This window comes from Centroberyx gerrardi, chromosome 8, assembly GCF_048128805.1.
Source record: "Centroberyx gerrardi isolate f3 chromosome 8, fCenGer3.hap1.cur.20231027, whole genome shotgun sequence".
NCBI lineage: Eukaryota > Metazoa > Chordata > Actinopteri > Beryciformes > Berycidae > Centroberyx > Centroberyx gerrardi.
The window spans coordinates 33,082,974-33,110,663 of NC_136004.1; the positions used below are offsets into that span (position 1 = coordinate 33,082,974).

General features: G+C 43.9%; 1 protein-coding gene across 3 annotated transcripts; it reads left to right on the forward strand.

Moving 5' to 3' along the window:
* Positions 1 to 27,217, forward strand: ogdha (oxoglutarate dehydrogenase a). 3 transcript variants are annotated; one of them, XM_071899102.2, is made up of 7 exons: positions 1 to 122; positions 2,673 to 3,065; positions 11,588 to 11,776; positions 13,521 to 13,623; positions 18,412 to 18,456; positions 26,507 to 26,622; positions 27,064 to 27,217. In XM_071899102.2, the coding sequence occupies exons 2-7, from the start codon at positions 2,823 to 2,825 to the stop codon at positions 27,145 to 27,147; spliced, it is 780 nt and encodes a 259-aa protein (XP_071755203.2). In that variant the 5' UTR covers positions 1 to 122; positions 2,673 to 2,822; the 3' UTR covers positions 27,148 to 27,217. The 3 variants fall into 3 exon arrangements, with proteins under 3 accessions (XP_071755203.2, XP_078141164.1, XP_078141165.1); XM_078285038.1 differs by lacking the exons at positions 13,521 to 13,623; positions 18,412 to 18,456; positions 26,507 to 26,622; positions 27,064 to 27,217 and adding an exon at positions 12,822 to 13,497; XM_078285039.1 differs by lacking the exons at positions 13,521 to 13,623; positions 18,412 to 18,456; positions 26,507 to 26,622; positions 27,064 to 27,217 and adding an exon at positions 12,822 to 13,497 and having other exon boundaries at positions 11 to 122; positions 2,679 to 3,065.
* The last annotated feature ends 473 nt before the right edge of the window (positions 27,218 to 27,690 follow it).

Genomic DNA, 27,690 nt, shown 5'->3' on the forward strand with positions numbered 1-27,690 from the left:
CTGTCATTATTTTACCGGGAGAAGCGAAGGGCATCTGGGATACCGGCCGAGAGGAGAGCCGCTGAAAGTCGTCTCTAACTCTGAAGCCGTGGTTTGGGCTTCCGACGTCTGCGCAGCGCGCGGTGAGTTTTTATCTCCGGTCTGACGCAAACACGACGCCGCGCTCATTCCACACAAAACTAAAATCGGTCTTCAGGAATTCGAGAAAGACGAAACCTGGCTAGCTAGCCGCGTGTCGGCTAACACAAACCTTTTACGGTAACTACATTACAAGCTAGTTAGCCAGTTTGTGTGTATGTATTTAACGTATGTTTATGAAACCGTCGGTGCTTCGTGAACCAAATATGTTTTATTCAACAGGAGAAAATGCTGATAGGACCGACAAGTTGGCTTCCTAACACCCGTTTAACCCAGTTAGCACCCATGTAGCTGCTAGCCAAGCATGCTAATAGCAATTAATAGAAAGTGGAAAGTAGAAGCATTTCAGCGAAGCTAGCCGGCTAATTACATAACGTTACAGGTTAGCTCGCTAGCTAATGATGTAGCTGCATGTCCAGACTGCTGACCAACACACTGCAGGCTCCAGCCTGTCAGTCTGGTCATCTGCAAGTTTTCTACAGAATATTTCTACATTGTTTTGATAAGTCAGGGAATAATTTTCGGGAACCCATGTCTTGAGAAAGGACAAAGTGATTGCCAGTCTGCTGGGCCAATAGGAGAGCTTTGGAGTCCTATTTCCGGGCGGGATTCCTTTTCAGGAGCCAATGGGGAGGCAGGGCAGGCGGCGGGGGGCGGGGCCTGGCGGGCGGAGGGCAGGAGAATGGAGGCTGTTGGGGATCCAACAAGGTCAAAACACACGGAGACACACGGGAACATATGGCTGGAGCAAAGGTTTCCCATGCTGTGCAGCCGGAGCGCGAACCGAGTTAATCATTTTTGGTGCTGAGATGAAAAACAATTTAGGAGCCCTAAACTTTAATTGTCAAACATATTGCACTTCATTAGTTTTGGTTAGGTTACAGTAGTCGTAATGAGTAGTAGTGGTAATGAAGTAGTACTAATAAAGTAAAGCTTGTGCAGGCAAATTTGCTTCAATGATCTGTACTACTGAGTCCAGACTGAGCGTTCCCACACACACATACACACAGGAGTGCACACACACTCAAACACACACATGTACTCTATATGTGTGTGTGCCATAGTGCAGTACAGCAAACAGACTGCGTCCTGCGTGCAGCGGTCAGTACTGACAGAGTTTACACACCTGTCAGTTAGAGCCGGGCCTTAATTCAAGTCTTTCAGTGAATCACATGGTGATGATGTGGTGATCGTGGGAAATCATGATGCACAATTCTGCTGTCGGAACTGATGAGAACAGTTGTCATATTGTGATATATATCGATATCGAAAAAAATCCTTATTGTGATATTGATTTCACCATATCGCCCAGATCTGCTATTAGATAACACTTCCTGTTTGGAACAGTAGTCCAGTGTTGTGTGTGTGTGTGTGTGTGTGTGTGTGTGTGTTACTGTGAAACACTCTGTGCTCCTGTACAGCTGAACTGGTGCTGTGTTGGCAGAATACTCACACACACACACACACACACACACACACACTGTGTGTGTGTGTGTGTGTGTGTGTGTATTCTGCTTCTCCTGTCCAACAGGTGTTTACATGTTGACACGACCCCTCGCTCGCCCTCTCTGTCTCTGTCTCTGTCTCTGTCTGTCTCTCTCTCTGTCTCTCTCTCTCTCTCTGTCTCTCTCTCTCTCTCTCTCTCTCTCTGTCTCTCTCTCTCTCTCTGTCACTCTCTCTCTCTGTCTCTCTCTCTGTCCTCTGACTCTTTCATAACTCTTCCTTTTTCTGTCACATGGCGTTCACACTGCGAGCGACTTGGTCGATGTGTCGCTCTGTTCTTACAGATTGTGGGCGGGGCCAGAGGCTCCCTTTACATCTGTGTAGTGATCTGCCTGTTCACAACCTCCACCAACAGGCTGATGTTGTCTTTCATAATGTTGCGTCATTTTAACGAGTACATACAGCTAGCTGGCAGCCGGTAATTATGTAGCATTAATTGAAAGTAATTAGCTGTTCCCTAAGCTTTGTTTGTGAGTCGTTTCTTCCTGTTGACTTTCAGATAAAAGTTGTAGAGAACTGAAGCTTTGAACGGCTGGAGTCAGCTTCTCCATTTTGAACTGTTGATGAAACACAGTCAGTAGCACATCAGTAGAGAAACAAGGAAGCTGAAATCTGATTGGCTGTTGACGGTGAAAAGTTCATCTTGTTGAGCGTCCAATCATCAGCTGAGTTTCCTGGTCGCTCCGCTCTGGAGGAAGTGACTGGACTGACTTGGTGATCGTGTCGCTCAGTGTGAACACTCGAGTCTTTCTGTTTCCATCTCTGACCTTTTCTCTCTCTCCCTCTCTCTCTTTCCGTCTCTCTCTCACACTCTCTCTCTCCCTCTCTCTCTCTCTCTCTCAATTCAATTCAATGTGCTTTATATGGTCTCTCTGTCTCTCTCTTTGACATAGTGTCTCTCTCTCTCTCTCTGACATGGTCTCTCTCTCTCTCTCTTTCTCTGACATGGTCTCTCTCTCTCTCTCTCTCTGTCTCTCTCTCTGACATGGTCTCTCTCTCTCTTTCTCTGACATGGTGTCTCTCTCCCTCAGTGACAGACGGACCAGTGGCAGCGGACCGGTCCAGTCGACTCTTCCTGTCCTGGCAGTTGAACCCAGCGGAGTGTGTGTCCTGAGGTAGAGGACGTCCCGCCCGTCAGACTGACCACCACAGTGTGTGTGTGTGATAGTTAAGGACTGCTGATGCATCGTTTAAGGACTTGTGCGGCGCGGTTGCGGCCGCTTACCGCCTCGCAGGCGGCTCAGACTGTCGGCCAGCAGCGGCCGGCCACGGCCGCCGCCGCCGCTAGCGGCACACGGACGTTTCAGCCAATCAGGTGCTACACGGCGCCGGTGGCTTCGGAGCCGTTTCTGAACGGGACGAGCTCCAACTACGTGGAGGAGATGTACTTCGCCTGGCTGGAGAACCCCAAGAGCGTCCACAAGGTAAGAGCTGCAGGTTTACTGGACAGACTGGTTCAGACTGGGAATCCATCTGGTGGATTCTCCTGCAGGTCGCTTTGAACATCCAGACGACACAGACAATAAATCATAAAACGAGAAGTAGAAACTAGGAGTAGAAGTTAAGGAATTTGTCTCTTAATGAGGCGGTGTGCAGTAGGGCAGAAACGATTAGTCGATTAATCCACAGAAAATTAATCGACTAGAATTTTGATAATTGATTAATTGTTTTAGTCATTTATCAAGTAAAAATACCAGACTTCTGCTTTTCTTTATTTCATCTCATTAAATGAATCCTTTGGGTTTTTTGGCTGCTGGTCAGACTGAGGAAGACATTTGAAGAATCACTTTGGACTCTGGGAACTGTGATGGACATTTGTGATTATTTGTGACATTTATAGACTAAATGATTAATTGATTAATCTGGAAAAATACACAATAGATTAATCGATAATGAAAATAATCGTTAGTTGTAGCCTTAGTGTATAGAGAAGTAATACACAAGTGGTATATAGAAAACTACAAATAGAAAAATAAACAGAAAATCTTTTTATAGCAGTAGTAGCAGCAGCCCGGGGCCCCAGTAGAACTCTGTGGTTGTTGGTAATAAAAGATTTTCTTCTTAAACCCTCTGGGAAACTGAAGGAGGTGAAGCCAGAGAGGCGCAGCGCCCCCTGCAGGCCGACTGCAACATGAGGCTCCTCCAGTCAGCTGACCGCTGAAGGCCGAGCGACTAATAATAGTTTCTAGCTAAAAGCAGCTCAGTCAGCAGGAAGCTCCCACTGACAGTCTGTTGCTGTCCTGTGGCTAAAGTGGAAAACCTGGGAGAGATTTAGCTGCAGAGTGAAGAGAAACGCACCGGACGCCACTGTGGACGCTCATCTTCTTCTTCTGTGGTTCGCTGCAGGTGGAGATGTGAAGCGTCGACACCAAGACATTACTGGCATTTGCACTTTGCTGCCACAATGTGTGTGATATGTTTTATCCAGACAAAGACAAACTGATATAAAGTCTCTCTGTTCTATAAAATTTACAAACAATATACAAACTAGCCGACTTGACGAGCTTCCAATGGCTGCTAATTTACAAAATCCCAAAACACCCTGAAATATATAGAAATTAATCCAAAAATATGTATCACAATACAGACATACTTACTTAATTATAAAATTGGGAATATAAAAAAAACCCCATTAAAAAACATTATTTTACCCTTTTTCCTGTTGCACTGCGGCTCCTGAAAGCAGGAACAGTCATTAAGGTGAAGGTTATCGCAGTCGGCTGCAGGGTTTTTTGCCAGATACTCTGATCATTATTAGCGTTGAGTATTCGGGGAACAAAATAATTTTTACTGCATATGTTGCGTCTTTCTTCAGCATCTAAACTGTTTTGTTTTGTTTTGTTGATGCAGATCGCACTCGAAATGAAACAAAAAATCATGCAGCCTTATATCATAGTGTAACCTGATAACCGTGTGTGTGTGTGTGTGTGTGTGTGTGTGTGTGTGTGCCAAGCCTTTGAGGTGTATTGTGTTACATGTTGTAGTTGTTACATAAGGATCAGACAGTGTGACCTGCTGCTATTAACCTAGCAAGCTAGCTGGAAGCTACACAGCAGGACAGGACACACACACACGCACACACACACACAGTGGGTACGTCATAATCTCACACAGCTCTTCAAGGCGGTGTCAGAACATGTTTTAGAAACAGTAAAACCCAAAATCCACTAAGCTGATAAAATGTCAGACATGAATTTAAAAACAGGTTTCAGAAGAATAAAACGGGCCGGAGCCTGGATGGAATATGTTGGTCAACACATTCCTCCTGCAGAACAGACAGTCTGCTCATCATGTGGTATTTGATTTCTCTCTGTGGGGAAACTGTCTTTTCTGTTGCCCCTCCCTCCACAGAGAGGTCAGAGGTCAGAGGTCAGAGGTCGGGGTCTGCAGCTGGCAGGGATTCAGTGTCTTGCTCAAGGACACTTCGGCAGGTCGGGGTCTGAACGTTTTATGAGGCAATTTAAAACATGTCAGTGATTTACACAGACCGGCCTTGACAGTAGAGTTTATATAGGCAAGGTCACACAGAACAATGTGGTGGAGAGAGAGAGAGACAGAGAGAGAGAGAGAGAGAGAGAGACACAGAGAGAGAGAGGTTTAATGTGAGTCTCCTCCTGCCTCTCTGCCACAGAGGCTCATACTGAAACAGACGGTCTCTCCTGAATCCGCTCAGCGTTTTCTCTTCGCTCATCACAACGAAACAGAACTGTGAGAATTTTGAGTTTTGTTTTTACATCTGTCCCTGTCCAGGGTCCAGAACCGCAGCTTTAACAAGCTCCATCCTTAGGTTTCATTTTGTGTCATCAGTTGTTTTTGAAAGAGCAGGCAGCACTTTCTCCACAGAGTGGACGGATCATTTTGTTGTTGGTGAAATTTGGCAGAAATACAAAGATCTTTTCTGACGTTTCCTTTAACAGCGGTGTTATGAATCATTCAGGACTCAGATCTGACGGTGATACTGCAGAGAAACACCTGAGGATCTGCATGTTGGTTCCACTCAGAAAACATCCACACACCTTTTGTCCTAAATCTGAATTCACAAAGGATTTATAAATCTGCAAGTCGGTATTTGAATGAATGGAACTGAAGCTGCAAACCTGTAATATACTGTATTTGCTCAAATATGTTTTATTCTTGATTTTATTTTTCAAGTGATGCTGTATTGCTGTTTAAAGCAGCTTCTTGTAAATCTTTTCTGTAAATGCAAACTAGATCGGAGGTGTGTGAATATTTTGTGAGTGTGAAGTCCATCATGCAGGTTTTCCAGACTCAGACAGGAGAGAGAAAACAAAAGTACACAAAACAAAGGAGAGTGAAACCGATACTTACACATTAAACATTAAAAGCAGTCTTTAAAAAGAGAGAGTGGTCAGAGAGATCAGCTGCTAGATTTAATACTGAGCAGGTGGATTTAAACTGCATTAAACTGGTGTCTGCTGGTTATTTCCCAGTCTGATGGGAGTCTGATGATCTCCACCAGTTCAGTCTTGACTTGTTAAAATGAAAATGTGGGGCAGCAGGTTGGTGGAGTGAAGAGCCCTGGATTTAAGACATTTTAATACATTTTAAGGCCTTAAATTTCTGTATTTTTTGACTTTTTCAGACTCTTTATACAGGAGAAAAGACTATTTCCCTACAGGGAGACACAGAGAGACATTCACATACAGGAAAAAACAAGGTTCACGCTCATCCTGGAAATAAGATAGATAAATTGTCTGGGGAAGAATTGTCAGGGAATTTTACAAAGGGATTACTTTCCATTTTCCAGCTTGTTTCACACATTCATCACATCAGAAGTTTTCAGACTGAAAAACAACCTGAAGAAACCAGGAAGGAAGAACAGTTTCAGGTCACGGAAGCTCCGACTTAGTTATGGAAAGTCAAGGAGAAGTAGGGATGATCTGTTTATCTCACAGTACGGTTCGATCTGAGGTTCAGGATCAATCCAACCAGGATCCGATGTGATCAATAAAAGTTCAGCGACAACAAAGTCTGACTGTGCAGAATTCTGTTTATTTCTGAGACTCAAATCTTTCTAGCGATGCCATTGGCTGCTAGAATGTAAACAACAATTTAAAAATGTCATTACAAAGTGACAATAATATAATTTGGATGGAGAGCTTGTGAAACTGTGATGGTCAAGAGTCTCATTAGTGATTACTACAGCAGAATAACATGGAGCTGATATCACCATTCATGTTCCTGACAGCAGAATAACATGGAGCTGATATCACCATTCATGTTCCTGACAGCAGAATAACATGGAGCTGATATCACCATTCATGTTCCTGACAGCAGAATAACATGGAGCTGGTATCACCATTCATGTTCCTGACAGCAGAATAACATGGAGCTGATATCACCATTCATGTTCCTGACAGCAGAATAACATGGAGCTGATATCACCATTCATGTTCCTGACACACCAGACAGACTGACATGTTTTATATTGAGATAAAGCTGTAGAGGAGGCAGAAGGTTTAACCTGCGATGTCAACAAGAGGCAAAACCTGCTCCATTGACAGTGAATGGGAGACTATCTGGACACGCTGAGTGATTTTTTTTTCCAGGGATTTGGGTTCATTTACATTATGTAAGCACTAGAGTTGGCCTAAATAAACCTCATTTGGATGTAAAAACCGAGGATTTGAGTGTTGTTAAGCTCTTGAAGCGTCTCGGCCGTCTTGTTTCCAGGTTTGGAAGAGACTTTACTGTCCAGGATCAAGAGAAGATCAGACAGGATTTCTGTTCTTGGGGTCAAAATGAGACTTTCAGTGAGTCACATGAGCTGTTGGTAATGTGTGGCGGTTGCAGGGAGATGAATTTGGGATCGTTTCGGTTTGCCCTTAGAGAGTAACGGGAATCGGAGATGTGGATTGACTTTACTTCCCATGAATGTGAAGTTTTGTAACTCGTCTGAAACTAGAAACACGTCAAAACCAGATGAAACGTATCTGACAAGACTTTATTTTATTTATAGCACTTTTCAAAAGAGGCGTCAGAAAGTGCTTTACAGAAAGAAATAAGAGAAACGGCAAGTTAAAAACAAGCAGAAGATTAAAAACGGACAGAAGGAAAGAGGACAAAAGAGCACAGAACAGAAAGTGCAGTGCAGCAGTCAGTTGAAACTTGAGTATAATATAATAAATCTGTGAAACTTGTAAACCAAAACCATGTAGCCCCGTTCAGCCCGGCTGGAAGATGAGACCCGAGTTATTTCCCCGGTAAATGAAGTGGCAGAGTTTGGAAAGTGGCTGGTTTCTGTGCAGCCTGGCGTGTCGGCCGGGTTCAGACTGACCAACATCACCCGCTGTTTAGCTGACTAATCACGCAATGACTCCCATCTGAAATGTAAATGTGTTTTTGGGTGGGTTGTCTCTGAAAGCGGTCTGACTCATCAGGCTGAAGTCTGTAATTGGTGCCAGAACAAAGTGGAGGGAGTTTCCCCGCATGCAGAAAACACATTCAGTACTAAATCTGTCTCCAACTGGCTGTTTGAATAAAAAAAAAGATGTTTGCAGCAGACGGATGGAAGCAGATCTGTTCGTGTCTGGATGACAAATTCACTTTCAGATTTCATTTGACTGTAGAAACATGTGAGCTCCTTTCATGTGTCAGAGGAGTGAGAAGTGTTGGGAGCGGCGGCGGTGGCAGGACGGGCATTGTACTTAATATTTAGGAACGTGATCCTGCAGGTTTCCCAGGATCTCAAGCTTTAGAGAATCAAACCTCCCATTCAGGACTGATGAAGACTGATGAAGACTGATGAAGACTGCTGTTTCCTTCGTCTTGCTGTCCTGCTCTGCTCCCTTTTTGTACCCTGCATTTCAGAAGCACAGAAACATAATCAGATTCTTGTTTTCCTCCTCGCCCCAGTATTTCCTCCTGGGTATTTCTGCACTGTGAATTGATAATCCTGATTATATTGTAAAATACTACAATCCCATTTATCAATCGCGAAGATCAGTCTCAGTGATTTGAGGAACGGAAAATTATCTTACTGCCATGTTTGCGTCTTATCTGTCATTCTTTTCAGTAGCAGACAAAATGAGTGGAAGTTAAATGTTTCTGTGGCCGATTTCTACAGTTATTAATTTTGGAAAATAAAATCGCAATATATGAATTGGAAACAACTAATTGTCTGGAGCGGATCCTGAGTCTGTGTTCTGGTTTGAACTCTTCTGTTTTCCGCTCTCTCTCCTCTTCATCCTCCTTTAGTGGTTTTATCCTGAAACCTCTTTGAGAGCCTGTGACTTCTTCCTCGTTGGTGTTTGTGTCTAAATGTTAAGAGTCTGTGTTGTGTTGCTGTGTAAACCTGAGCCTGGGCCTGAGCCTGGTTCTGGTTCTGGCTCCTTCTGGTTCTGCTGCTGAGACAAAAGTTCACAGTTTGGTTAATCGGCTCACGGTGGTTTGGCTCTGTCAGGTCGTCCGGCGTCCGGCTCTGCTGTCAGAGTGTCCCGTCACCGGGGGCGACGGGGTGTCGGGTTGCCGCGACTGCATCAGGCATCCCGGTTGCCTGGGCAACAGTCACAAGACCAGAGTGGGGTCGGGGTTGTTACTGCGGGGGAGGCACACACTGGAAAATAACATGATTCACCTAGGGCTGCAACTAATGATTATTGTCATTATCGATTTATCAAACGATTATTTCTTCAATTAATCGATTGAATCATTTAGTCTATAAAATGTCAAAAATAATGACAAATGCCCATCACAAGTTTTAGAGCCCAGAGTGATTCTTCAGATTTCTTCCTTGGTCTGACCAGCAGCCAAAAAAGTATTCATTTTATTATAATATGAAACCATTAGATGTCAGTTTTTAAAAAATGTTTTTGCCTGCTTCGACTTTCCTGATAGAAACCCAAATAATCCCAACCCGTTTCCCCTCAGAAACCCTCTGTCTTCACCCTCAAACACAACACCGTTTAGTCATTTGCTCTGGAGTAGACTCAGGGCGGTTTCTTTCAAGTTGGCGGTCAAAAACAACCCGGAAGTATCTGATGCGTTGTTGTTTACACGATGTGTAATATATCACATATTCGCTCTGTGATCATACCAGTGTCAGTGCCTCTTACTGTAAACAACATTGCTGTGGTTGGATGAAAACCTCAGACATCAGGAAATAAGACAAAGAGAAAAAGCCTTTTTCTCAGATTGATGGCGACGCCTAATGGAAACGACGCAGTGTGTTTCAGAAGAGTCGGCTCGTCCAGGATCAGGAAAATCCTTCAAATTATTAACATGAAAAATCCCCTAAACTGCAGCTAGACATTTTCGTGAGGAGTTCAACATGAGGAATTCCTCCTGTGTGGACATGCTGCTGCTGCTGCTGGTTCATGTCGGCAGATCAGCAGTCACACCCTGCTCCACACCCTGCATGTATAGTTACTGTGTATAGTTCCAGGTTTGAGTTGCAGATGCACTCAGTTCTGTCTGTGATGACCGTGTTAACGTGGTGCAGACTTGAGGTTTTTATCGTACAGGCAGAATGAGATGTTGTTGATCCACAGGCAGAGTCGTGACTCATTAGTCTGGTATGAGTTCGACTCTCAGCCTGGAAACCTGACACTCGAACCCAGGCAGGAAAAACACATTCATCCCTCCACAGCCTGTGAGGAGGAAAGTTCACTTTGTTCTCATAATATCATAATAGTCCTGATTCTTCCTGTCCGGAAATACTCTTTTTTTTTCTTGGGAGCTGTGGGAGTTCTGGGGGTTCTTTGTGGGGTTCTGGGAGATCCAGGGATCCTTTTGGGAGTTCTAGGGGTTCTTCACGGGGTTCTGGGAGTTTCAAGGATCCGTTTGGGAGTTCTGGGGGTTCTTTGGGGGTTCTGGGAGTTTCAAGGATCCGTTTGGGAGTTCTGGGGGCTCCGCTGGTCTTTCATGGGGTTCTGTGGGGCCTTCAGGGGGTACTAAGGGTTCCATGGGTCATTCCAAGGGTTCCAGGGATCCTTTTGGGTGTACTGGGGGTTCTGGGGGTCCTTCAGGGTGTTCTGATGATCCTTTTTTTGGGGGTTCTGGGGTCTTTCTGGTCATTCCAGGGGTCCTTCAGGGGTTTCTGGAGGTCTTTCAGGGGTCGTTTTTGGGAGTTCTGGGGGTTCTGTGGGTCCTTAAGGGGGTTCTGGGTGTCTTTTAGGGGGTTTCCAGGGGTCTTTTTGGGGGTTCTGTGGGTCCGTCCGGGGGTTCTGTGGGTCCGTCTGGGGGTCCTTTAGGGGGTTCTTCATGGGGTTCTGGGGGTCCTTTAGAGGGTTCTAGGGATACTTCATGGAGTTCTAGGGGTCCTACAGTGGGTTTCCGGGGTTTCTAGGGGACTTTTTGGGAGCTGTGGGGGTTCCCCCGGGTCCTTCTGTGGGTCTCAGGGATCCTTTTGGGGGTTCTGGGAGTTCTTCAGGAGGTTCCTAGTAAATGAGGAATAGCTGAATTTACTACAGCTTCAGTCACAGTAAGAATGACTCTGACTTTGCTCTCTGTGTCAACCCACCTCACTAGAGGCTGTTATGCATTTCTGTTCTAAATTATAATCAACAACAACAAATCTTCTCAGACGGGTTCCCAGGGATACGGTCTGATCAGATGGAGGTCTGTGGTCTGATGTTTTATTGATCTTATATTAGTGGAGGTGATGATGTGTTGGAGCAGTAGACAGGAGCAGCACACTGCTCAGTGTGGACATTTATCATTTCATTCACTTGGTTATTAAAATATTCTCATTTTGTCTTTCTGTTTCCTCCCTCTCTTCTCCCCATTTCTTCTCTTTTCACTCTTTTTCCTTTCCCTTCCTTGTCCTCTCCCTCCTTTCTTCTCTTCCCTCTGTCTCCTCCTCTCCCCATTTGTTCTCTTTTCACTCTTCTTTCTCCTCTCTTCTTCATCTTCCTCTCCTATCCTCTCTCTTCTTCTTCTCTGCTCTTCTACTCCTCCTCCTCTCCTCCCTCCCCCCCTCCTCCAGTCGTGGGACGTGTTTTTTCGTAACGCGAACGCCGGCGCTCCTCCAGGCTCGGCCTATCAGAGCCCCCTGTCTCTGTCTCCGGGGGGCGTGGCCTCTCCCCAGTTCTCCTCGCTGGTCGGAGCGCAGCCCAACGTGGAGAAACTGGTGGAGGATCACCTGGCTGTCCAGTCCCTCATCAGGGCCTACCAGGTACACACACACACACACACACAGGTGGATTATATCTGACACATACTGCTAGTTTGTATAAAGACACACACACTCTGGTAGATTATATGCACACACACACACACAGATTGGTGATAGTTCCTACACAGACACTGATCAGTTTGGCCATTTAGTGTTTTTCTAAAGTACCAGTAATGATCTGCAGGGGGCGCTGCTGGGAAAGACTTCCTGACACGAGGTGACACAGGACACCCCCAACCCCCCCACACCCCTAAATTCATCTCACTTAAAAGTCCCATATTATAGAAATTCAAACGTTCCTCTGTTTTTATACATAAATGAGTAAAGATGTTTCATGAATTCATTTCTGCAGACTAATTAAATTCAACTTTGAACTAAATTACATTTATTTGCACAACGGAGAGTTGGAACCAAAATCAATGAAAACCGAGTAATATGGGAACTTTAAAACAGTATCACCCCCCAAACTCATATACACACTCACACACACTCTCTCTCTCACACACACACACATACACTAGCAGCGCCCCTGATGCGTTTTGTTGTTAATAAAATGTTTTCCAGTTTCTTAACCATATTTCCAGGTCCTGACGGTCCCATTGTAATATATCCATGGAGGGAAACTGTAATGTTTTTTTTTTATTTTTACAATTTTATTATTATTATTAATAATATTAATAATAATTGCAATGGAACATGTATTATTTTAATGTATTTTTGTTCTATTTGATTCTCACTTTTAAGTTATTTATAAAGTCTGAGGATATATATGATTTTAGTATGATGTAATAGTTATTATATTATATTATATTATTACTATGTGATAACCTGATATGTGTGTGGGGTGTACCATGTCTATGGGATGTGGTATTAGAATACATATTCATATTATTATTATTATTATTATTATTACATTATGATGATGATGACTGTGATAACCTGGTGTGTGTGCTGGGTGTGGTTTGACGTCTAGGTGATGGAGATTTAGAGTAACTGTTAACATTATAATATGAATATGACTGTGTGGGTGTGGTTTGACGTCTAGGTGATGGGGCATCACAATGCCCATCTGGACCCGCTGGGAATCAGCTGTGTGAATTTTGACGATGCTCCGGTCAATACCGGCTTCCAGCACGTCGGTGAGAGACTAGGAGATGATGTGCTGCGGCCTGTGGTGTTAATGTTACTTTCCCCCCCCACCCTCCCTGTCTCTCTCCTCCTGTCAAATCTCTCTCTCTCTCTCTTCGTCTCCTTGTCTTTTTCTTCTTTTATTCTCCCTCCTTTCTTCTGTTTTCTTGTTTTTATGTTTTGTTTCTTCTTTGTCCTCTTTTTACCCTCCTCTTACTTCCTAAATCTCCAAACTCCACCCTGCTTCTCCTCCACTCCTCTCTCTCCACCCTCCGCCTCTTCTTCTCTTTTGGTTATTTCATTTCGTCGCCTCTCGTTCCCACCCGTCCACACCGGCTCTACCTCTCCTCCTCTCCTCCGCCCATCCTCCACCTCACCTGATGCCTCCTAATGCCTTCCTTCCTCATCCCTTCCTCTCCCCTACCTTCTCTCTTCGTTTCCTACCTCCTCTCTTCTTCACCCTCTCATTTTCTGACTCCACCTTCCTGTCTCGTGGTCCTGTCCTCCTCCCTTTCATCCCTCCTCCTCTTCCTGGCGTACCACTCCTCCTCCTCCTCCTCCACCCCCCCTCCCATCCTGTCCTGGGTGGGTTCTGTACTGTTGTCACTTCTTGTAGATCCGAGGGCACCATGTGGCCCAGTTGGACCCTCTCGGCATCATGGACGCCGATCTGGACTCGTGCGTCCCCACTGACATTATCACTTCCTCCGACAAGCTGGGTGAGGAGCTAAACCCTTAGAACCAACCAGAACGTCTCATCCCCCCTCCCGTTCTCCTGGCTGCCATACTATCTGAAACCCTCTCGTATATCGGCAAATGGTGCTAGAACTTACTGACATACTGGGGAAATCTGTAAAACCTTCTTGTAAACTGAGAATGTTTCTGGAACGTTCTTGTATTGGAACCTTGTCTTGAACGGGAACTGGTGAAAGTTTTTAGAACATCTTTGGAACATTTTCGTATACGGTTTAAGTTTCTAGAAAATCTTGGGAACCTTCTCGTATACGATGAAAGTTTCTAGAACATCTTTGGAACATTCTCAGATATGGTGAATGTCTCCAGAACATTCTTGAAATGAAACCTTGTATACTGGAAATGTTTCTGGAACCTTCCCATCTACGATTTTGAAACTTTATTGTATTGGAACCTTATCTTTTTTTTTTGTATACTGGGAACGTTTGTGGAACCTTCTCGTAGACTGGGAATGTGACTGGAACCTTCCTGTATACACTGAATGCTTTTGGAACCTTCTTATATTGGAAGCTCATCGCAAACTGGAACTTTCTTGTAGACTGGAAATGTTTCTGGAACCTTCTCGTATACGCCGAATGTTTCTGAACCTTTTTGTATTCTACAAATGTTTCTGGAACCTTCTCGTATACGCTGAATGTTTCTGGAACCTTCTTGTATTGGAACCTTCTCTCAAACTGGAACCTTTTTGTAAACTGGGAATTTGTCCGGAACCTTCTCGTATACCGGGAATGTTTCTGGAAGGTTCCTTTACCAGGAATGTGTCTGGAACTGTTCTGTATACCGGGAATGTTTTTGGTACCTACTCGTATACTGAGAATGTTTCCAGAACGTTCTACTATACTAGGGAAAGTCTTTGTCAGACCTGGGCCCATATGCATCACATATCTTGGAATAGAGGTCACGTGACCTGACCGGTAATCCTAGATCCAGTACTCTTATCTTAAAATTACAATTAAAAACTTATTAGACTATATTTAATATGTGTGAATGTGGACCCAGGGCAAACTGTTAGCCAAATGTATTCAAATTTGGATAAAAAGACATTTGGAAAACGGTGAGTGCTTGATTTAGTTTCCGTCCAAGGGCTGGAACCCTGTTTCTTGTCTTGGAAGCCAAGTCTCCCTCAAGTTGTCCAAATGTTTAGAAACCCATTGTATTTATTTTTGCCTCAGATCGGGAAGGTTTTACCCCCTTGATCCAAGCCTCTGGATGGAAATGACCTCTCTGAATTCAGCTTTCCTTAGAACCTTAGAACCAGAGTCATGTTGGTTCAAGGGTTTACAGTCAAAGTGGTCTGATCTTAATTGGATTCACACAAGAACAGAAAAACAGATTTTTTTAACCTGATGTGTCCTGGATCTGATCTTTTCACAGCATGTTAACAGGGAAAAACCATCAGATGTGAATCACAAAGCATGAAAATCATATTTCTGTTCTTGAGTAAATCCAGCTGTAGATTTGGGAGAAGCAGCTCAGGCTACTAAAGAAAAATATTATAATAACCATCTTTAACGAGAAGTGACACAAGCAAAAATAAGAGTATTTGAGATGATTTCAGATACTATCAGACCAGGTCTGTTCTGGCTCCTTAGTCTCCTGTGGAAGACGTTTTACTGGGATTAGCACTAGCTGTTAGCCACTAGCTGTTAGCAATAGCTTTCCATCTAGCTCTGTGTCTTCCCATTAGCCAGCAGATAATCTGCTGGACTATTAGCAGTATCTTGGAAGTGTTGGTGAAAATCGACTGTTATAACTTTACTATCTAGCTGTTAGCTTTAGCTTCCCTGTTATCAATGCATCGTTCTGTTAGCTGCCATCTAATCTGCTGGCAGCATCCTTGAGCTGATAGCAAAAACCTGCTACTGTAGCTGTTAGCTGTGATTGTGTTTTAGCTTTTGCTTCGAGCAGTTGGCATTTAGCTTTAGCTTTTGTTTTATCATTTGGCTTATAGCTAGCTTATAGCTATGCTTGGACATATTAGCTCTCAGCTGTGGCCATGTTAGCTTGTTGTACAAGCAGCTGTTCGCTAGCTGCTGGCTGTTTCTATAGCTGTTTGCTGATAGCTGTAGAGACATTGAAGTTTTGGACCAGCTTGGCCCTGTGAAGCCAAGCCAACAGTTTTTAAATGGGAATCTGTATTGATTCTGCTAAATGGCATCGAGGATATGGTGTAATGGGCCAGTATGTCCGGTCTAGACATGCTAGGCCCATTTCACTTCCAATTCCATCAATTCAAGACTCAATAGAAGTTGCATTTGACAGAGGTTGAATATGACAAGCCTACCAAAATTTATATTGAGGGAACAGAGACAGCTGAACCCTGCTGTGCTGTCTAGAGACGGCTGTGTTGAGTCAACAGGACAGTCTAGTGGTTTTCAGTGGTTTTTCTACACTAAGTATGATGAGAGTATGAATCTTATGACTTGTCTTATCTGACTGGACAGCTGTACTCTAGTATTTCATCAGTTTTCAGGGTCTTTTTTCCTTATAAGTCCGATGAATCTTAGACCAACCCAGTAGTATGTAAGTATGAATGTTGGGACCTGGTCCTGTATCAGTTTGAATGTCTCTGCAGTCTCCTTCTTCTGGCTCTTCTGGCTCTGCTGGCTTGTAGCTCGACTAACTGCCGATTAGCTTCAACCCTGCCTGCTTTCTCTGCAGTAAAAACCTTCATGCACAATCTAATGTTACACACTCCCTGACACTCAAATACTACACGACTGTTGGCACATTGTACCCCTTTACACTTAATAGTACTGGAACTTCCAGTTTTACAGGAACAAAAAGTACTATTCGTATGTGTCCTGTAACAAACCTCCCTACTTTTTTGTACTGTTTTTGAGAGCTGACACTGTCTCTACTGTACACAAAAGGTTTGAAGTTTCTGGTGACAACAGAGGACTCCGGTGTCCAGCCGTATATTCCTGTAGCGAGGGAACCGGTAACGTCCCTGCTGTGGATCTGTAACCAGAGACAGACTGGGTAGTTGGACCAGAGACCCTGTGTGGTTTATCTTACGGTCTCTGCACTCCGTCTTCACCGTCTGTAAATTCACCCTCCTCATCATCAGTGATATCTCACTCCCGCTGTGCACAGTGAAGCAGAAGTGGAGAGGGAGTGTTGACTGTAGGTGTTGAGCTGTTCAGGTTCGGTCTGTTTGCTCAGGCTGTCAGCTGCTAGGTGTGGTCTGTTGGTCTGTTGGTCTGTTGGTTTAGTTCAGTCTGCTGTCGCAGGAACCGACACTGACGTTCTCCATACAGGTTCTAATCAGACCTTCCACCACTTATATAACAGTAAAATGGAATGAAAATTAAAAGTAAAATGTAAAGGTGGTCTAGTTTTGACTGACCTGCAACTGAAAGTTCACAGGTTTGACCATTAATTTGTTAATTAATTATAATAATAATTATTATTTATAGGCACTGAACCCTACCTACTAAGTGAGCTTTTTTGCTTCTTTTTTCCCTTTTAATCTTAATTCTGACTGTATTTACATGCATGCGCCACGATTAAAGAGATTTTAAAATAAGTTTTGCCAAACCTCTCAGGCTCATTCACTCCCATTCAATTCCAAACAGAAGAGAAAACAACTGGAGACTCTGATTCAGTCTGTAAACGTAATCCATCACTCTGAACGAGAAGCAACAATCGTGTTTTGCAAAGTTGCATCAAAATGATCCCAGTCAAGCCAACAGACAAACCAAAGCAAGACGCTTCTGCCAGCTATAGTCTGCAAAATGAAACAAATTAGAGCTAGATTTTACACAATTATGACTTTAAACTGCTTCTTCTTTAGCGTTTGTTTCACGAAAAATTTCAAATGTTGTTGTCTAACGTGATAAAAGCTGGAAAACCATCTACAGTGATGGAAAACAGGAAGGGAATGCAGGAAATTATCAGAAACTCCAATCACACTGGAACTGTCTTTTTAAATTAACAATGAAAATTTAATTGATTCTCAGCTTTCAGAGTCCCTCCATGACTTGTGCCAGACATCATTTCTGTACAAACCACTGTTATAAGATTTTCAAAATAAATAGCCGTTTTAATTACATTCATCCCATTCAATTGATGTCTTGTTACCTTCTCCTTGATCCCCCAAATCAATTAGCTTTCTAGTGTTACATGCAAAATGTTATATTTTTTAATTCTGTGATCCAAAGTCCATCAATGAAAACTTAAAGTCCAGAAAGAAACTCCTACTCAAATTATTGCTGGTATGAAAGTAAAAATCTATTATTCTAAATCTAATATTAATGATGTTTTTGGCTATCTTGAGCCCTTTAATTACTAAATAGTTACATTTTAGAGTGTGTAATAATATTTTTTATACATAGCGTTCCATTTGCAGTTGTATTGGTGGTTACGGTCAGCTGCAGAATGCCTTCATGTGTGAACCCCTCAGTGTTGGTCGGCTGTGTTGTGGCTTCAGTAGTGAGGGCCGTGTGACCTCAGCATGGTAGAGCCGTATCCCACGTCCTCCACCGCTTCGCCCCAAAATCAGACCTTTTACAACCAAACAACCGCTCTCCCTGAGACTGAAAAACGTTTTAACTTTCTCCCTTAAGTGTTGGAGACGTGGGATGCCGGGCCGGTGCGCTCTGTTTGGTGCTGGAGAAGTCGTGGTGTTTTTTTTTTGGGTGAAAAATAAAAATGGGTGTCCCGCTCAAGATGGCTGGCGGTTAAGCGGGGTCGCAGGTCACTAACGGTGTCCGGGTCTCTCTCCCTCTGCTGCCCCCTGCTGACGCTCCCAGACGTGGCGATGTTCAAGGAGAGGCTGAGAATCCTAACAGTAGGAGGTATGAACCGACGCTGCCGTGTGTCGACACGCAGCGCCGGACACTGAGCTGCAGCTTGGTAGAGCGTTCACTTCAGGACTGCATTTACTTCTGTAGGAGCTCAGGACCGCTCTGTCTTCCGGAGGTGGGGACTCGAGTCACATGACTTGGACTCGAGTCACATGACTTGACTGTTATAGAAATCAAACTCATGATGCTCTTACCAAATTTTTATCCTATTAAAACCATATTGCATTGAAAAGTCCTAGATATTTAGTTTTCTTTAAGATATTAAATTGATACTGGACTCTTGATTTGTTCTGACTTGACTTGCTGTTCTACATTTAGACTTGAGACTTGACATTAATGACATGGACTTGACTTGGTGATCTACATTTAGACTTGGGACTCGAGCAAAGTTGACTTGGTCACACCTCTGCTGGCAGCAGGTTGAGCTCCTATAGAGCTAGATGCACTAGGGGAATAAAGAGATATTTCATTTTGGTTGAATATTTTCCACTTTTTACCAGATGTTCTGCTGGAGTTCCTGTCTGGTCGACCAGCAACAGGCCCACCGGCCAGAGTTACACCACTCACCTACTTCTGTTTTTAAAACCTAAACTTTAATACATGCTTCTGACATTTATACGAATACGTAGGGCTGCACCATTATGGCAGTAATGATAATCCTGATTATTTTGTTAAATATTGTGATCAGGATTATTAATCACAATTATTTGTCTCAGGTTCAGGAAACAAAATTATTCAATTACACTTTTGCACCTTAACATATTTTCACTTTTTTCAGTGTTGTGTTACACGAAGCAGCAGCTAGAAAGTCTAGTTTTGACTCTTGCTGTCTTCATCAAGAGAAAAGTCTGTTTCCCTACAGGGAGACAGACTGTATTATTACTGTTATTAGTGTTATTGTTATTATCAGTAGTAGGATGAATGTTTTTCTGTTGCTGGTGTTGGAGGCTGACTGCTCCAGTGTGTGTGGGGTAATAAAATATTCTACCACAGTGAAATGTCCCTTAAGGCCACCGTACACAGGCGACAGTTTGAGGAGATTCAGAAGAGCAGCTTTGACACAAACTACAGCAAACTACACTTCACATTACAAATTTACATTACTGTGCTTACACTTAAAACCTTTTTTTTTTACCCACTCTTGATGTATTTAGCCTTTATTTTCACCCTGTTTTTAATTCATTTCTAACTTTTCTCATCATTTACCTTATTGGCTCTTTTATTACTGTTTATTATCTGTGAAGCACTTGCTAACTGTGTTGTAAAAGACTATTTGCTGCTCTGTGTGTCGTCCAAACTGTCTCCTGTGTATCAGGCCTGTCCAGCTAGCTGTGTTAGCTTCCAGCTGGTAGTTTGCTCTGTACAGTGAGCGGTGTGTAGTGACCTCTGATAGATTAGTTACCTTTCAGAAACTAGTTTGTTCTGCAACATTCACTGGAAGTTTTCTGTTTGACGCACAGTGACATATTTCATACAGGTGACCTTTACCCTGAAATACTGCGCTTTTGTAACATTAAATCACTCTGATAATACTTATTTCCATTATGTAACCTTAGCTGTAAATGAAAGAAAACAAGTATTTTTTTTATTGCATTAATTGCGGTGTTATCTAACACAAATTTCCATATTTCAGGTTGAAGTTCACCTGAGTTCACTCTGTGCTTCACTGATGGAAGATGTTCAGCCTGTTGTAGCCGTTAGCTTCTCTTATCGTTTCTAGTGTTTGTCAGGCTGCTTTCCTGTTAGCTTGAGAAAATGACAATCTGAACAGTAGTTCTTTTTCTCTGTTTATCTCTCTAGTACTCTCTCTTTCACTCTTATTGTCTCTTTCTCTTTTGGTTTCTATCTCAGTTTGTCTTCCAGTCTGTTTCTCTGTTTCTCTTTTTAGCTGTTCCTCTCCTTCTGTTGGCCTTTTCAGCTTTGGTTTGGGCTTCAGGACAGTTTTAGCATATTCTGCTGTACCTTCTTCCATTTCAATGGAATTTTTTAGTGAGGAGAGGACAGAATACGTCTGCATTACTAATACTAGTGTCGCTCTTCACCGTAACAGACAGCGATTAGTCTAACCAGCTGAGCAGGAAGATGCTTTTTGATCTACAAATCACCTGTTGGTTTCATAACTACTACTGTCACTCTGTCCAAACATGACGCATCTTAGTCTGCCTTTGGTGTGTTGTGGGTCTGGAAAAGGCTGCGACAGCAACAGTCATGAAGGTGCAGATATCTTGGCCTCGAAACATTCATTTTGAAGAGATGAACTGCATTATGGGTTCTCCGTCGTTTGAGTTTGACTTGAGAGTAAATGATGACTGAGGCGAGGATGCCAAATTAATGGCAGACGGAGATTTATTGTTACGAACTCGGGGCAGTGGGAGCGTAGACCCCAAAATAATAAACCCTGGCACCTTATCACTAGTACCGGATTCAACAGTCCCCCTCTTTTGACTTTGACCCGAACTCAGGAAATTGTTCCTTCTTTTTAAGTTTCCCCTGCCCTCAGACTAGGAGTGTAGCTGTTCCCTGGAAACGACGCCCCATATGAACAACAACCTTTACTCTTCCCCAAGGCTCGCTACAAGATCTTAGACCGGTTGCAGACGATCTCACATGAAGAGTCCCACCAGTTCGGCCAGCAAGCCTGTTCACACTGTGGAGGCCAGAGCCAAAACACACTTTGTTTTCTCTGCAATCGTGATGACAATTTTTGTGTCTGCAGTAAGTTTACTGCCAGTTTCAGTTTCCCGGCCTGCCGACAACCCTGTAAAGTTCCCGTGTTTCCAGTCTCCTGTCGGCCGGCGGCTCCAGAAAGCCTCCATGACACAGCACACTGTCTTGGCTCTCTGCTTTATTGTTTTCCATGGTTTTGTGGTTTCCGTTCCCACTGAGCTCACCCATACTAAAATCCTGCAGCAGTTGGTAGATGTGTTGGCTGTGTGAGAGACTTGTTAATGTACACAAGTCTAGAAATCTGCTGAACTGTCCAAGCTGGCAGGAACAACTTGTTTCATGGTGGAGTTTTTCTCTCCGGCTCAGTGTGTCGGTGTGCTGAAGGGATTCAGCCGGACTGTAAACAGACGACAGCTTCTCTCTCTGGAGCGACCTGATACTCGGCTTTTTCTGTTCACCGTCTCTGCTGTCAGTCTGCCAGACTCAGCTCTCTGATTGGCTGGTTCAGCTGCCTGTCTTCCGGTTGAGGTGTTTGATTGGCCGGCAGCCTGCAGAAGTCAGACGGCCCCGGCTGCGTCTCGTCTCCTAGCTGTGATGTCATGTTCAGCTCAGCTGTCTGGTTGGCTGATTCGGACGTCTGTGCCCAGGTGACAATATAGTGAATAGAAACTAGAGCTGAGCAATTAATCAAAAAAATAATCGAAATCCCAATACGAACTTCTGCAGTTAGAACCACCTGTTCATTCATCCTATATATAAGCTTCACTGTCACCACAGGTAGAGGACAGGTGAAACAGTCTTCCTGTCTAAAGGTGAATGAAAGGTGCTTCTATTTTAGTTCGACCTGACGAAGATCCATCATGGATCCAGACGTCATGTAATAAAGAGTTAAATCATACTTCGGTGTGCAGGTTCTGCTTTTCAACAAATAGTCTGTAGTGCCTCATTAGAAAATCCTTCATACAGCATGCTGGTTAGCTTTAGGAGAGACTTGTTCATGTTCATATCATGACTAAACTATCCAAGATAATAGGAATAACATTTGTGTCAGTTATTCTATTCTCTACTAGATCTGGATATTATCTGTCACACAAACAAAGGATCCAGCTGCTGCGTCCCGGTTAGTGTCCAACCGTCCTGCCTGTCCTTGGACAATCTCTGCTCTCTGATTGGCCGGCTCGGCCGTCAGTCCGGCCAGCTCGGCCATCTGATTGGTGCGTGAAGCCCGGCTGCTTGTTGTCTCCAGGCTGAGCTGTGTGTTCGGTCGGTCAGAAGCCTCAGTGTGCCCGGGTCAGCTTTCTGATTGGCTGAATCAGCTGTCAGCCCGCCCAGCTCGGCTGTTTGATTGGCGGGTCGAGTGTTCCTGCTGGCTTCTTCATGTCGGGTCACTGGAGTCCAGACATCGGAGTCAAAGGGCTTTGTTAAGGATCAGTTACACTCCGCTGAGTTTTTATTAAGGGATTTTATAAATGCTTTTTTTTACATTTCAGTCCAATAGAACTGAATTCCCCCCAACAGCCTCAACATTTGACACACTCTGCCAGGCAAAAGTTTGGGGACACTTTGCCTTTTCTTCTAAAAGTAGTATTTGATTTTCTGTTATTTTTCAACGAAGAAGTAAAGGAAAAAAAATGGCTACAATGCTTTTGTTGTTGTTGTTTATAAAATATCTATTTCCTGATACTTTAGATCTGTTCAACACTCAGCTTTATGTTGATCAAAGTGTCTTCTTCTTCTTTGGTGTGAAGAAGGTTTTTCATGGCAGAGCGTCTCAGACTGTCGGCTCGAAGAAAGTATTTTTTTTTTAATGAGCGTATAGCTGAATTGTTTTAGTTTTATCATCACAAATATTTACATGTATGATTTATTTTTTTCTCACACTAAACCTAGTTAGTCTTTAATGGGGTTCAGTTACTGCAAACTGACAAAGAAAACATGTTTATTTATTGAACATTTTCAAAAGCTAGGTGTCCCAAGCTTTTGATGGGCAGTGTATATAAACACACACACACACACACACTCACACACTCACACACACACACACACTCGTCTACTTTCTCTCTCTGGCCTTTTCTCTCTCCTCCATAACTCATTTCCCCCTAACTGTCCCATAATCAGTTTGAAGTTACCACTGATCAAGTTAACCTGATTAAAATACCCATAATCCCCTCCTCCAACATGTCACTCATATCCCCGCTCACTCAGCCTCTGATGTCACCACATTGCTTCTTCCATCCACACATGGCTGCTCTCTCTGTGGTGAAGTGGAGCTTTTTATTATCTGAGACAAGCTGAGGGTCCGGAGGCTCGCTCTGTTTCCTCTCAGCTTGTGGACGCTTCACCTCTGTCCTGACTTTCTCTTCCAGGAGGCTAGCGCTGACTCACAGGGGTCAAAGGTCAACCAGTCACCAAGAGCAAGAAGCCTGCAGGAGGCGGTCTGGGTGGCGTTGGTTCAGAGAACACGAAGGGTTTCATTCCAAAAAGCTTCGTATCAATTACTGTCAGATTTTCTCACAGGGAAAATACAAACAGTCAATATATAAAAAGCACAGATGATTCTATCTATAGTTCACGCAAAAATTTAAATTCTGTCATTATCTACTCATACTCGTGCCAGTATAAAGTAGGGTTGGGTTCCGTTAGCCGGTTCTATTTTAGAACGTTAAGCTCAGAGTCTAACGAATCTCTTATCGAATCTTTTTTCTTTCTCCACTCTCTTCTACAGCTGCCAGCTGCAACTAATGACATAATCCAAGAGTGCGCTAACTAGTTTGTTGACTGGACTGACTGAACACGGCAGATCGCCTCAGACTTTCCAAAGTGAGGCTGCGCTTCACTAAAGTCAATGAACAAATTGCGAAATGCAATATTTGCTGCAAGGTCCTCACAGCGTCATTCTTAAACATTTATCTAATCCATTTATCAAACTAAAAGAGTGCAGCATTTTGACAACTTGACGATGAGTGCTCCGCATAGATCTGAGTTCAGTTCACTGACGTCACATTATATGATTTCTGGGTAATGAAGTCCTTCAAAATTCCAAAAATCAAACGGTTACCTCCCGCTGCCACTTGAGGACTCAAAAGTGAAAAGTTGCCTTGTGCAGTTTTAATAGAAACTCGTAATGTGCTTTACTTTCATGTCAGCTGTCATTTTATATGAGCAAGTGTCAGTTTTTGGCATATAGTACATTTCATACACAAGACAAATTCAGTGTGCTTCACATAAAACACAAATTAAATTTGTCTAGTAAAATGATTAAAAAAGAAAGAAAGAAAGATAATATGTAAGTAAGGATGATAATAAAAAATATAAATGTTATATTACTCCACTACAGGAACGAACCTCTACACCTGTATACGACTCGTCAGTGGGCGTATTGGAGCAGAGTCTGAGCCTGTATGTGGAGCAGTTTCCCCTCCAGAGGTTTATTTGCTTCACCACCAGTTCCACCGTCAGCCTGTGGAAACTCTGTAGAATTAATTAAATTGAATTGAATGAATGAAGTTGGAATGAAACTCTTCATATGTTGACAGTTTCCGTAGTGGCACGGTGTGTCAGTGTGTGCTGAACCACCATGTTGGTGTCAGAGTCTCTGCACCAACACCAGACCGCCTCCTGGACCTTCAGGAGACTTGGTGATTGAAGTGATTCTGATTTTAAACGACTCCGTTCCAAATTCTCCACCTGAGCCGGTTCTGTTCTGTCGAGTCGGCGGCAGGTCGACTCGCTCACCGTCTGATTGGTTCCCAGAAATGAGACTGTGGACCTGCTGACCTGTTGATCCTGGTCTTCTCTCTGGTTTCTGTCCTGAACAGTCTGACAGTCAGAGCAGCACTTTGTCAGCTGGAGTCAGCAACTTTTTTTTACCTCCTACAGTTTCCTGGGTTTTTGTTTTACTTCCTGGATCTAAATGTTGCTGAGGGTGTTGCCAGATAACTCCTCCAGTCCGGCCAGTCAGAGATCTGGCTGTTGCTTAGCAACTAGCAGTGTTACACAAGGCAAAATTTGTGGAAAAGGTGATGGGCAATAGTTGCCCAATGAGTTGCTTCAGCATTGTTATTTTAATCCTGTAGAGATATGTTGTTGCCAGGAAACACTGGAATAGATTTGACCCTGTGGCTCACTGTGCTGCCCGTTGCTGGGACAGTTGCCCAACTGCATTGCCCAAAAATAATATCACCGCCTTTTATGTGTTGATTGAAGAGTTGGGTTGATTAGATTCAAAGACAAAATGTAAAAAGTTGAGACATTAAGGGTCTGGAACCTTTCTTTAACCCTTAGTGATTCAACTTTCACTTCCAGTTGTCAGTTTCATGTGACACATTCAGTCTGAGCCAATCAGCTGAGTTCTGGCTGATATCGCTTAGCAACCAAATTTAGTTCCAGGAAGTAAAAGCTGGATCACTGAGGAGTTGGTTTGATGCTCTCAGACCCTGAAGTGTGACGACGTTAACAGATATAAGGCTCTGGGTGAACCTGAGTGTTTTATCACTGTTGCTTGGTATTGTGGGTAATAACTAGCAGGAGGTCGACTGGTTGCTTTAGTTGTGTCACAGTAGCAGGTTCAGGCAGCTAAAGGCTAATCATGCTGCATGCTAACTCTAACAGAGTCAGTTACTATGGCGATGAATGAGCTGAATGTGAACCTGTTGACATGAACATACTAACGATGTCTCTCCTCACTTTTTCATGTTGAACCCCACAAATGAACCTCATCCTGTCCTGCTGTCCCAAAACCACCGCCACAAATACTACTACCACAAATACTACCATCACTACCACAAATACTACCATCACTACCACAAATATTACTACTACTGCCATCGCTACTACTAAAACTACTACCATCACTTCTGCTCACACTGTCCTCTCTTCTGTCTTCTCTCTTCATCTGCTCCTGTCTGCATGTTTACTGCCTGTCTTTCTGTCTGTTGCCTGTCTGTTGCCTGTCTGTTGCCTGTCTGTTGCCTGTCTGTTGCCTGTCTGTTGCCTGTCTGTTGCCTGTCTGTCTGTTGCCGGTCTGTTGATTAATGCATTGGCTGTCATGGCATATTCTCCTTCCTGTGTTATCATGCATATCCATTCATTCATTCATTACTAACTCATATGCATGTTCTCTTCTGTCCCGCCCACGGCCTTCATGCATTCTGTGTGTGTGTGTGTCTGTGTGTGTGTGTGTGTGTGTGTCTGTGTGTGTGTGTGTGTGCGCGGCGCTTTCCCCTCTCTTGGCTTCCTCTCCCTCTACATCTCCATCCTTCATCCTTTCCTTCCCTCCCTCCCTCCTCCTTTCTTCTCCCTCCTCCTTTCTTTTCTCCCCCCCCCTCCCCCTCCTCTGACTCCTCCCGGCTGTGGTGCATTGTGGGATGTGTAGGCTTCTACGGTCTGGATGAGTCGGACCTGGACAAGGTGTTCCGTCTGCCGACAACCACCTTCATCGGAGGATCAGAGAGCGCACTGCCGCTGAAGGAGATCATACGACGACTGGAGGTACACACACACACACTGAATACACAAACACACTGAATACACACACACACTGAATACACACACACACTGAATACACACACACACTGAATACACACACACACACTGAATACACACACACACTGAATACACACACACACACACACACACACTGAATACACACACAATGAATACCACACAATGAATACACACACCACACTGAATACACACACAATGAATACACACACACACTGAATACACACACAGCGCACATTGTAATATGGCTAGTGCTGCTACTACTACTCCTCTTACTACTGCTACTGACTACTAGTGCTACTACTATACTAGTACACACGACACAGCGTCGTAGTAATACGACTAGTACTACTGCTACATACTGCTAGTACTCCTCCTCCTCCTCCTCCTCCTCCTCCCGTAGTAATATTTGTAGTATTTGTCCTCCAGATGGCGTACTGTCAGCACATCGGAGTTGAGTTCATGTTCATCAACGATCTGGAGGCAGTGTCAGTGGATCAGACAGAAGTTTGAGACTCCGGGGAGGCGATGCAGTTCAGTCTGGAGGAGAAGAGAACGCTGCTGGCCCGCATGGTCCGCTCCACCAGGTGATCTGCACAGAACCACTGACCAGAACCACTGACCAGAACACACAGAACCAGCTGACCAGGACACACAGAACCACTGTCCAGAACACACAGAACCACACAGAACACACAGAACCACGAGAACCACTGACCAGAACACACAGAACCACACAGAACCACTGACCAGCACACACAGAACCACTGGCCAGAACACACAGAACCACTGACCTGAACACACAGAACCACTGACCAGAACACACAGAACCACTGGCTAGAACACACAGAACCACTGACCAGAACACACAGAACCACTGACCAGAACACACAGAAACCACTGACCTGAACACACAGAAACACTGACCTGAACACACAGAACCACACAGAACCACTGACCAGGACCACAGAACCCACTGACCTGAACACACAGAACCACACAGAACCACTGACCTGAACACACAGAAACCACTGGCCTGAACACACATCATGCTCA